The sequence below is a fragment of the Rhincodon typus genome, chromosome 5 (assembly GCF_021869965.1).
Source record: "Rhincodon typus isolate 14 chromosome 5, sRhiTyp1.1, whole genome shotgun sequence".
Taxonomy (NCBI): Eukaryota; Metazoa; Chordata; class Chondrichthyes; order Orectolobiformes; family Rhincodontidae; genus Rhincodon; species Rhincodon typus.
The window spans coordinates 2,282,476-2,295,231 of record NC_063336.1 but is presented as its reverse complement, the minus strand read 5'-3'; the positions used below and the strand labels follow the sequence as shown (position 1 = coordinate 2,295,231).

At 44.0% G+C, this 12,756-nt stretch overlaps 1 protein-coding gene across 1 annotated transcript in view; it reads left to right on the top strand.

Annotated features, from left to right (window-relative positions):
* The first annotated feature begins 2,607 nt into the window (after window positions 1-2,607).
* enah (ENAH actin regulator) overlaps window positions 2,608-12,756 on the top strand; it is a 281,703-nt gene continuing 271,554 nt past the window's right edge. The window contains exon 1 of the mRNA XM_048597460.1: window positions 2,608-2,990. Coding sequence (XP_048453417.1) covers window positions 2,953-2,990 — 38 coding nt within the window. The 5' untranslated portion in view covers window positions 2,608-2,952. The remainder of the gene's footprint in view (window positions 2,991-12,756) is intronic.

Here is a 12,756-nt window from a genome sequence, read left to right as displayed (position 1 = left end):
TCTCTCTCTCTCTCTCTCTCTCTCTCTCTCTCTCTCTCTCTCTCTCCTCCCCCCCCCAATCGCTTGCTCGCTCGCTCTCTTTATTTCTCTCTCGCTCTCGCTCTCCACCTCCTTTCCCATTTTTATTTTCCCTTTTCCCTGGCCCCACCTCTCCTGTCTGTCACTTGCTCATGCTCTCTTGATCACTCACTCTCTCCCCACTTCATTCCCAACTGTCTCCCTGTTTTCTCTCCGTCTTCCTTCACCTTTTCTCACTTGTGCTCTCAGCATCATTCTTTTTGCCCGTCTCTCTTTGCCACTTCACCCTGGCTTTCTCTCTGCCCCTTTCCCTGCTGTCCACATTGCTCTCTTGGCTTGGTCTTTTTGCTATTTAATTCATTCGTTACATATGGGCATGCTGACGGAGGCACTGTTTATTTTATGTCCTAAGACTTTCTTGAGAAAGTGGTGGTAAGCTGCCTTCTTGAACCATTTATAGTACATTTTCTGTAGGTAGATGCATAGTACTGCGAGGTAGAGGTTGTAGGATTTTAACTCAGCACATTGAAGGGGCAACGGTAAATTTTGAAGCCAGGTTGGTAAATGCTTTGGAGGGGAGTTCCCAGGTATCTGCTTCCCTTTTTTCTTTTGGATGGTCATAGGTTTGGAAGGTGTTGTCTCAGTAACCTTTGGTGAATTTCTGTAGTGCTCTTTTAGATGGTACACATTGCTGCTTTAGATGTGGTGCCAATCAAGTGGGCTGCTTTGTCCTGGATGGTGTCAAGCTTATTGACTATTGTTGGAACTGCACCCGTTGAGGCAAATGGAGAATATTCCATCACATTCCTGACTTGTGCCACGTAGATGGTGAACAGGCTTTAGGGAATCAGGAGTTAAGTTACTTTGTGTAGAATTCTTGCCTCTAACCTGTTTTGTAGCCACAGTATTTATATGGCTAGTTGAGATTCTGGTCAATGGTAATCTCAGGATGTTCATAGTGGGGTTTCAGAAGAAATGCATTGAAAGTCCAGGGATGATGGTTAGATTTCCTCTTGTTGGAGATGGTCATTGCATGAAAGTCAGTTGCTATTGTCACATGGGGTGAAGTCGCATGGGGTCCAGGGTGTACTAGCTAGATGGATAGAGAACTGGCTGGGCAACAGGAGACAGAGTTGTAGTGGAAGGGAGTTTCTCAAAATGGAGAACTGTGACCAGTGGTGTTCCACAGGGATCCGTGTTGGGATCACTGTTGTTTGTGACATACATAAATGATCTGGAGGAAGGTATAAATGGTCTGATTAACAAGGTTGCAGATGACACTAAGATTGGTGGAGTAGCAGATAGTGAAGGGGACTGTCGGAGAATGCAGCAGAATATAGATAGATTGGAGAGTTGGGCGGAGAAATGGCAGATGGAGTTCAATCCAGGCAAATGCGAGGTGATGCATTTTGGAAGATCCAATTCAAGAGCGAACATAAACGGTAAATGGAAAAGCCCTGGGGAAAATTGATGCACAGAGAGATCTGGGTGTTCAGGTCCATTATACCCTGAAGGTGGCAATGCAGGTGGATAGAGTGGTCAAGAAGGCCTACGGCATGCTTTCATTCATCGGACAGGGTATTGAGTACAAGAGTTGGCAGGTCATGTTACAGTTGTATAGGACTTTGGTTCGACCACATTTGGAATACTGCGTACAGTTCTGTTTGCCACATTACCAAAAGGATGTGGATGCTTTGGAGAGGGTGCAGAGGGGGTTCACCAGGATGTTGCCTGGTATAGAGGGCGCAGTTGTGTAGATTAGGATTATTTACGTTAGAAAGAAGGAGGTTGAGGGGGGACCTGATTGAGGTCTACAAAATCATGAGAGGTATAGACAGGGTGGATAGCAAGAAGCTTTTTCCTAGAGTGGGGACTCAGTTACTAGGGGTCACGATTTCACGGTGAGAAGGGAAAAGTTTTTAAGGGAGATATGCATGGAAAGTTCTTTTAGCAGAGGGTGGTGGGTGCCTGGAACGCGTTGCCAGCGGAGGTGGTAGAGGCGGGCACGATAGCATCATTTAAGATGTATCTAGACAGATACACGAATGGGCAGGGAGCAGAGGGATATAGATCCTTGGAAAATAGGTGACAGGTTTAGATAAAGGATCTGGATCAGCGCAGGCTTGGAGGGCCGAAGGGCCTGTTCCTGTGCTGTAATTTGCTTTGTTCTTTGTTGTTCACTCTTAACCTGGATATCATCCGGGTTATGCTGGATTTGGACATGGAATGCTTCAGTGTCTGAGGAGTTGGAAATTGTGCTGAACATTGCAGGATTGCCAGCGAGTATTTCCCACGTCTGACCGATTTTATGGAGAGCAAGGGATGGCAGAATGTGTGACATCACTCCCTGTCTCCCTGTTTTCTTCCCTTGCTTGTATGCTCCCTTGTTCTCCCCACCTCTTGCCTAATTTCTTTTTTCTCCTTTCTTTCTTTCTTTCTCTCTCTCTCTCTCTCTCTCTTCCCCCCTCCGCCCCACACTCACCCACACGCTTTCTTTTCCTCTCTTCCCCCTCTGCCTGCATATGTGCTCGCTTCTGCTTCCCTTCCTGTCTGCCCACGCGTGCTGTCTGCCTCTCTCCCACCTCCCACTCTGTATCCTCCCTCCTTCCCTCTCTCGCCTTGCCCCTTTGCTTGCTTCTCTCTGTCTCCCTCTGTCTCTTCATTTTACCTACTTGTTTACCTGTTAAGCTATTGAGGAGGTCTTAGTGATGTTTACACAGTGATGTTGTAATTTTTTCTTCATCTAAGAGGCTGATGCTAACATCTTAACTAACTCTTATTCAGATAATGGCACGATTAACAATTTTCTTAATAAATTGTTTTCAGTTTTTTCCTTTTTATTAACAACTGAATGTTATACAATACAATGAGACAGCACTTCAAGTTAATTTTGACTGGAAGTATTTTGCACGTAAAGATAACCTTTCGGGAGCCATGTTTTGGAGCTGGACCATGTGGAGGATTCAGTTGCTGTGAGTCTTAAACCTTTTGTTTATATGGTAACTGAAACAATTTGTTTAAATCTGACAAAGATTTGTAGAAATTGTAGATCATGTAAGAACAAACATAGTCTTTTGAAGCAGTGTCTATTTTTAGCATGCTTTGGAGAGAAGTAGAAAATCCTCATAGAATGTAAATTGGTACTGCAGTCCTCTCACAATGCTCCCAACATTTCAGTGCAAATGATAAATTTAATCTACTGCAGTCTGATGTGTTCTGTTATGGCCATTATTTTTGTATTTGTATGCCAGCATGCTGATTCATATTGTACAAAAAGAATTTCAGCTTGTCTGACAGGAAATGTTAGTATGCAAATGCACATAATGCATCAAGCTCATTCTACTGCCTGAACAAATGGACATGTAAACACGAAAGATGCTATGCAATTGCTGTAGAAATAAAGCTGTTAGCAAAATTACAGTTGATTTGAATCTTGGCATTGATGTGCAAGTAGTATTGAAACATTTTATTTGACATATTTTGTCAATTTAAAGAATTATATTTTGATGTCCTATGACATGCACACATGTGATAGTGGACGACATTTATTTGTCTGTGATTCCCGAAGTGGTGTTTATCGCAGAAAAGATATTTCGGTGAAATGATTTCTCCTGAGGGAGTGAAAATTGTAAGCTCGTTATGCTACATCAGAAGCTTGTATCACTTGGAGCTGCCTTGTGATGGTTAATAGTATCTAAAAAGATGATTTTCTTCTGCTGGGAGCTTGGGCACTGTATAGAATTGGAGGTGCGAGGAGACTGGGGTGTGTGGTTCTGAGATTGCTACTTAGATTATAATCTTAACACTTCCACTTTGCATAAGTAGAATGCTAATCATTTACTGTGCTTTTCTGCTTAATACAAGTATTAATGGCGATAGTATTCTGCAGCATAATCTACAAAATGTCATGATTGAATGCAATTTTTTACACACTAGGTAGTTGCAATTTTATGGGTATTAAAGTAAAACCTGAATAATTATAGCCAAAACACAATTATGTAATGTGATGGAGCTGACAGTTTCAAAATTGAGTTAATCTGAAAATATTTGTAGTCAATTTGAATTTAGTTCTTTGCATGGGTAGAATTCTAATTACATTTTTATAGAGTCTGGAGCCTTGCTATAGCAAATCTCCTACAGTCTTTGAAAAAAAATTGTTATTTTTTTTGTGTTTTTGAGACCTGAACATTCAGAAACAATGACTCATGTCAGAAGACCTCAGAACATTTTAGTGTTTTATCTTGAAATAAGTTGTTTGGCTATGTACCAATTTGTTTTGGCTGCAGTAATACTGTTTAACACAAAGTTTCTGTTGCCATTGTAGAAACTTGGAAGTGCATTGTGGTGAGTGAGAATGAATCCTGTCCTTCTGTCCTGTTGCATGAATTACAAGCAGTTACGAGCACATTTTACTGCTCTGCCACTGAGTGGGCAAGGATCACTCTCTCTGTTTCGTGCTCTCGCGCTCGCTCCCCAACTCGCTCTCTCCTTGCTCGCTCTTTGTAACTATCGTTCTGTCTCTCGTTCTCTGTCTCCCTCTCTATCTCTTGCTCTCTCTCTTTCACTCCCACTAACTATCCTCTCTCTCTCTTCGCCCCCCCCCCCACCTTTTTCTGCTCCTCCACCTCCGTGTCACCACCTGTCCCGTCCTCCTCCTCCCTCCTCGTGGCTGCTGTCCTCTCCGTCGCCCTCTCATTCCATCTTGCTCTGTTATGCTCTCCTCTATCATGCTCTCTCACTTGCTCACAGCCTCTCTCACTCTTGTTGCTCTCTTTGATCTCACTTACGCTCTTTCTCTCTCACTCTCTTGCGTGCGCTCTCTCTCGCTTCCTTCCCCCCCGTCTGCCTCACTCTCAATCCATAGCCCCGTCTCGCTGTCAACATTTCTCACTCTTTCTTTCTTGCTTGCTTTCTGTTCCACCTTGTTCGCTCCATTGCTTGCACGCTCGCTCTCTGCCTCCCCTGCTTCCCCACTCTCTCTCCTTCCCCCTCCCTCCTCCCTCTCTCTCTGTCCTTGCCCCCCCTCCTTTCTTTCTCTCTTTCTTTCTACTGTCTCTGTGCTTCCTCCCTCTCTCTTGCTGTCTGTCTCTGTCTGTTTTTTCTCCCTCCTGTCTGTCTGTCTCCCCGTCTCTTCCCCTTATGCCCCAAATTCCCTAAGACTTTACTTGGATTTTGCATAGCGCAAGTACTCCCCAATGGAGGGAGGGACTGATGACCAATTTCTTCTTTCACCTCACTTCTTGTTTCACCAACTATCAAGTTACTCCCTAATGCAACAAAGCAGCACTCCATGTTCTACCAAACTCATAGAATCTCTACATCGAGGCCATTCATCCCATCAAGTCTGCACCAACTGTTTGAAAAGCATCGCACCAGGCCCCCACCTACCTTGTAACCCTGCATTTACCACATCTAATCTGCCTAGCCTGCTCATCTCTGGTCACTACGGGGCAATTTAGCATAGCCAATTCAGTAAACTTGCACATCTTTGTACTGTGGGAGGAAACAAGAGCAGACATGGCAGAAACCCACACAGACATGGAGGGGATGTGCAAACCCCACATAAAGAGCCAGGAGGGGACATGAGAAGTCTTTAGCAGGTAGGATCAAGGAAAACCCTAAAGCTTTCTATAGGTATGTCAGGAATAAAAGAATGACTAGAGTAAGATTGGGGCCGGTCAAGGACAGTAGTGGGAAGTTGTGCGTGGAGTCCGAAGAGATAGGAGAGGTGCTAAATGAATATTTTTCGTCAGTATTCACACAGGAAAAAGACCATGTAGTCGAGGAGAATACTGAGATACAGTCTATTAGACTAGACGGGATTGAGGTTCATAAGGAGGAGGTGTTAGCAATTCTGGAAGGTGTGAAAATAGATAAGTCCCCTCTGCCGGATGGGATTTGTCCTAGGATTCTCTGGGAAGCTAGAGAGGAGATTGCAGAGCCTTTGGCTTTGATCTTTATGTCGTCATTGTCTTCAGGAATAGTGCCAGAAGACTGGAGACTAGCAAATGTTGTCCCCTTGTTCAAGAAGGGGAGTAGAGACAACCCTGGTAATTATAGACCAGTGAGCCTTACTTCGGTTGTGGGTAAAGTGTTGGAAAGGATTATAAGAGATAGGATTTATAATCATCTAGAAAGGAATAATTTGATTAGGGATAGTCAACACGGTTTTGTGAAAGGTAGGTCGTGCCTCACAAACCTTATTGAGTTCTTCGAGAAGGTGACCAAACAGGTGGATGAGGGTAAAGCGGTTGATGTGGTGTATTTGGATTTCAGTAAAGCGTTTGATAAGGTTCCCCATGGTAGGCTATTGCAGAAAATACGGAGGCATGGGATTGAGGGTGATTTAGCGGTTTGGATCAGAAATTGGCTAGCTGTAAGAAGACAGAGGGTGGTGGTTGATGGGAAATGTTCATCCTGGAGTTCAGTTACTAGTGGTGTACCTGAAGGATCTGTTTTGGGGCCACTGCTGTTTGTCATTTTTATAAATGACCTGGATGAGGGCGTAGAAGGATGGGTTAGTAAATTTGCGGATGACACCAAAGTCGGTGGAGTTGTGGATAGTGTGGAAGGATGTTGCAGGTTACAGAGGGACATAGATAAGCTGCAGAGCTGGGCTGAGAGGTGGCAAATGGAGTTTAATGCGGAAAAGTGTGAGGTGATTCACTTTGGAAGGAGTAACAGGAATACAGAGTACTGGGCTAATGGTAAGATTCTTGGTAGTGTGGATGAGCAGAAAGATCTCGGTGTCCATGTGCATAGATCACTGAAAGTTGCCACCCAGGTTGATAGCGTTGTTAAGAAGGCGTACAGTATGTTAGGTTTTATTGGTAGAGGGATTGAGTTTCAGAGCCATGAGGTCATGTTGCAGCTGTACAAAACTCTGGTGCGGCCGCACTTGGAGTATCGCGTACAGTTCTGGTCACCGCATTATAGGAAGGATGTGGAAGCATTGGAAAGGGTGCAGAGGAGATTTACCAGGATGTTGCCTGGTATGGAGGGAAGGTCTTATGAGGAAAGGCTGAGGGTTTTGAGGCTGTTTTTGTTAGAGAGAAGAAGGTTAAGAGGTGACTTGATGGAGACATACAAGATGATCAGAGGATTAGATAGGGTGGACAATGGGAGCCTTTTTCCTCGGATGGTGATGGCTAGCACGAGGGGGCATAGCTTTAAATTGAGGGGTGATAGATATAGGACAGATGTCAGAGGTAGGTTCTTTACTCAGAGAGTAGTAAGGGCGTGGAATGCCCTGCCTGCAAAAATAGTAGACTCGCCCACTTTAAGGGCATTTAAATGGTCATTGGATAAACATATGGATGATAATGGAATAGTTTAGGTTAGATGGGCTTCAGGTTGGTTTCACAGGTCAGCGCAACATCGAGGGCCGAAGGGCCTGTACTGCGCTGCAATGTTCTATGTTCTATGTTCTAAATGGTCAGCCAAGGCTGGAATTGAACCCGTGACCCTGGCACTGTGAGGCAGCACGTTGGCACAGTGCTAATCGTTTTACTTCTGTTTATCTGTTTTATTTTTTAAATTGGAGATTGAACTCCAGTTACACTCTCTCTAATGCAGCACTCGGTTTCACCAAACTCCAGTTATACTCCACTGCAGTGACATTGTTGGCTGCTCCAACTCCTGTGGCCCTCCTTCAGTTGCTGTTGAAAAGATGGAGGTTCGCCACTTCTTGAACTACTGTGGTCCATGAGGGGAGGTACAAGCACAGGGAGTTCTGGGGTTTTACCCTGCAACAATGAAGGGCCAGCAACATACTTCCTAGTCAGGATTTTGTGTAACATGGGAAATTACCAATTGGTGATCTTTTCATCTATCTGCTGCCTTTGTCCTCCTAGTTGGTAGGGCTTATGTGTTTGGAAGGACCTGGTGAAAGAGCCTTGGTGAGTTGTTGCAGTGCATCTTGTAGATAGTACACACAGCCATTCTATCAGTAATGAGGGGAGTGAATGTTTAAGTTGTTTGAGCCAAACGAGCGAGCTGCTTTGTCTGGGATGGTGTTGAACTTCGAGTGTTACTGGAATGGTACTTCTCCAGGTAAGTAGACCAGTGATTTTCAGCCAGTGTGCTGTGTTGTGAAATTATTGTGAAGCAGCGCCACTGCATCTGCTAACACTAGGTGTTCCTTTCCAGGGATGTGGGTACAGTTCCCAGTGTCTGATTGAACAACACTGTCACTCAGTGCCTGAAAGTGGAGGTGGGGGCCGGTTCCCAGCATCTGATTGCACTGAGTGACAGTGTTGTGCACCATTCATTGGACTGGTGAGTCTGTCACCTTTTGGCCTTTGTTCCTTTGCTGGTCTGAACTAGTTGGATTGTGTATCGCTATTACTGTAGGTAATCAGGGCCGTGCCAGAGCAGAGCTGAGAACATGGTGAGTGTAGCAGCTACAGTGCGCTGACCTGGCTTTTTGTTCAAGCTCGGCCCGAGGGAGAGGGGTTTGACTCATTGCCTCACAAGGGCTCCGCTGGCGCCGGCAACCAGGCAGCTTCTCGGTGTCTGGGTTGCACGGTGACTTGTGTAAGATTGGTGCATGTTGAGTGAGGCAGCTGGATGGCTGGTGAGGAGTGTGAAGGTGGCAGGGATCCTCACCGATCACTTGATGTCTCAGTTTCTACCAAGGCATAGTGAAAGTAAGTAAATGTGATATCGGTGAGTAAATAATTCAGTTGAAAATAGTGGGTATGTGCCATGGAATTGTTTGTCTCATTGAAGTGTTCCTACGTACTGAAAAGATTGGGAACCACTGAAGTAGACCGTATTCCACAATTCTGACTGCTGCCTTTAAATAGTAGATAAACACTGGGGCAATGGAAGGTGAGTTGCTTGCTGTAGGATTCCTGGTCCCTGAGAATCTCCTCTTGACTGCTCCACAAAATTTTCTCTCATCCTCTAACATTCAAGGTTTTCAGTTCAGTACGTGCAGTCCCCACCCCGCAAAAAATCATTTGGAAGCAAAATGCCAAGTGGTATTTTCTACATTAATTTTGGAACTGTCTGGCAGGGGCATTGTGGTGTTGGATGGGTTGCTGAAAAAGAAAATGTAATAATTCTGACAAAGGTACTTTGGCTGGAGGGATAGCATGGGGTTGGGATTGGATGGCATAGGAAGGAAGGACTGGCTGTGGGATGACACAAAGAACAATACAGCACAAGAACAGGCCCTTTGGCCCTCCAAGCCTGCGCTGACACAGTTTGCCCTTCCATACTAAAACTGTCTTCACTTAGAAGATCTGTATCCCTCTATTCCCTTCCTATTTATGTATTTATCTAGGTGCTTCTTGAATATTGCTATTGTGTCTGCTTCCACCAACTCGTCTGGAAGCGTGTTCCAGGCACTCACCACCCTTTGTGTGAAAAACGTGCCTCACGCATCTCTTTTAAACTCCACCCCCCCATCATTGTACGTTGAACCTGGTGTCCCCTAGTACTTGACTCTTCCACCCTGGGAACGATGCCTCATACTTTCCACTCCATCCATGCTTCACAATCTTATAAACTTCTAACAGATCGTCCCTCGACCTCCTGCGTTCCAGTGAAAACAAACCCAGTCCATCCAACCTTTCTTCATAGCTAAACTTCGCCATACCAGGCAACATCCTGGTAAACTTTTTCTGTACCCTCGTCAAAGCATCTGGTAGAGTGGTGACCAGAACTGTATATAATATTCCAAGTGTGGCCTAACTAAAGTTGCAGCATAACTTGTCTATCCTTATTCTCAATGCCCTTTCCAATGAAGGCAAGCATGCCGTAGGCCCTTTTTACTACATTATTTAACAGTGCTGCCACCTTCAGTGATCTGTGGACGTACACCCAGATCTTTCTGCATATCAGTACTGCTGAGGGCTCTGCCATTCACTGTATAATTTCCACCTGTTCTTGACCTCCCAAAATGCTTCACCTCTCATTTGTCTGGATTAAACTCCATCTGTTGTTTTTCTGCCCGTGCCTCCAGTTGATCTATATCCTGCTGTATCCTCTGACAACCTTCACTATCTGCAACTCCACCAATCTTTGTATCGTCCACAAACTTACTAACTAGGCCAGCTACGTTTTCCACTGAATTATTTATGTAGATCACGAACAGCAGAGGTCCCAACATTGATCGCTGTGGAATACCACTGGTCCCAGCCCTCCATTCTGAAAAGCATCCTTTCACCGCTATCCTCTGTCTCCTATGACTAAGCCAGTTCTGTATCCATCTTGCCACCTCACCCCTAATACCATGTGACTTCACCTTTTGTACCTGCTGCTATGAGGGAACTTGTCAAAGGCTTTACTGAAGTCCATGTAGACAACACCAACCACTTTTCTTTCAACAACATCTTTGTCACGTCCTCAAAAAAACTCGATCAAGTTAGTGCAGCATGGCTTTCCCCACAGAAAGTCGTGCTGTCTATCAGTAATCACTCCATTTGCTTCTAAATGCTTTATTTTTCTTTTATTCATTTGTGGGATGAGGGTGTCACTGGCTAGGCCAGCATTTATTGCCCAGAGGTCAGTTATGAGTCAACCACATTTGCTTTAGGTCTGGAGTCACCTGTAGGCCAGACCGGGTAAGGATGGCCGTTCCCCTCCCTAAAGGACATTAGTGAACCAGTTGGGTTTTTCCGACAACAGATTCATGGTCATCTTTAGACTCTTCATTCCAGATATTGATTGAATTCCAATTCCACTAGCTGTTGTGGCAGGATTTGAACCCAGGTCCACAGAACATTACCTGGGTGTCTGGATTAATAGTCCAGCAATAATACAAGTAGGCTATTGCCTCCCCTTAGATCTTGTCCCTGAGAATCTTTTCCACTAATTTCCTTGCCAGTCTTCTGGGACCTCACCAGTGGCCAAGGAGGATGCAAAGATATCTCTCAATGGTCCAGCAATTTGTTCTTTGCCTCCTTCAATATTCTGGGATAGCTCCCATCAGGACGCGGAGAGTTGTCTATCATAATACTCTTTAATGTGCACAGCACCTCTTTTTCTTTTTATTAGCAACTTGGCTTAGAGATTTGACACTCCCTTCCCTGAGATCATCCTCCACCAATTCCTTCTCTTTGAATACTGACACATGAATGAAATGGTGTGTGAAGGATAGGAAAAAAGGAAAAAAAAAACAGAATGTGATCATTTGAATGGATGAAAGGACTGGGTTGAGGATGACATGAGATGGGAATTTAAATAAGTGTTGTTGCAATAAATATAATAAACCCATTTAATATTTTGAAGGTCTCTGCTAGTATAGAATAAATGGCAATGAATTAGTTAATAGTATTTAAATTTTAAAGTCACTGTTGTCCCAGAGGACCATAAGGCTGCTCTTTCATTAATGAGAAATGATTGGCAGTGAGTTTAACCTGAGGGTCACCATATCTCGAGTGAGGTTGAGATACGTGACCTTAGTGACCTCCGTTGGTGTGGGAATTAAACCTGCGCCATTGCCATAACTCTACATGGCAAGCCAACCATCTAGCCAACTGAGCTTAATTAGGCAATTAACAGCATAAGCAAATTTGAATGCATGATTAATGTTAGTAAAAGCACATGGTTGTCTTGTGCTTCTGACTACTTATTTGGTAAGTGATTTGTGGCTAAGGGTTTGCTGGTTGTGTACTGTGAACCTTAGTGATCATAAGATGTTAAACGGAATTCCTAGTCTGTACTGAACTATCTGTTCCACTCTGAATTCTGTGCCCCTCTTCTAATTTCTTAAATTTGCTCCTGGATGGTAATGAATCTAATCAAAATCACAAATAGCAGCATCAATGAGTCAGGCAGTGATGTGGGTTCTCTTCTGGAGTTCTTGAAGAACTTGTCAATGGTGACCCTACGTGCCCTCTCCAATACCTCTGTTGTACAGATCAGTAAGATTTGTCACGACCGTGATTTGAGAGCTATCAGGACTTGAATTTGGTTGTTTTACCTAGTTTCCAATATGACCAATTGTCTGCTTTCTCTATATTAAACTGAAAATAAAAAAAACCTACAACCAGGTTTCTTTTATTCCTTGATCATTTTATTATTTATCAAGCAAAACTTAATCCAAACACCCCCGTCCCATATCATTCAACACTGGAAACAACTTTCATTTATCTGGAGTTTTTTTTTTAAAATGTACTTCCCTTTGTAGTGCTTCATTTTAAAAGAAAACACTTTGAGCCAATTTCTTGGGAAATAAGGATGAAAAGTAAGTGTTGAGATTTTCAGGTGGCTGTAAGTCTGATGCTGTGGCATAGATGGTTGTTGCTGAGCACATAGAGTCGTCATTGGTGATGTTTTGCAGTCACTTGTTTCTTTAAATAGGAGTGTAGGAATTAGGAGCGGGAGTAGGCAGTTCATTCGTTTGAGCCCACTCTGCAATTTAATATGATCATGGTTGATCTTCTGATCTCAAGTCCAGTTTCCTGCTTGTTCCCCATTGACCTCTAACCTGCTTTTCATCAGAAACAAATCTATTTCTTCCTTGAATCTGTTGATTGGTTCTGCCTCCATTGCACTCTGTGGCAGTGAATTCCACAGATTTACAAACCTCTCAGAGAAGTAGTTTCTCCTCATCTCAGCTTTGAACCTACATCCTGTCACTCTATATCTGTGACCTCTAGTTCTATACTGACCCACAAGGAGTAACATCTGTTCATTGTCCACCTTATTGATCCCCTTTAGCAATTCATATACCTCAATCAGATCCCCCACTCATTCACCTGAACTCCAGCGAGTACAAGCCTAAGC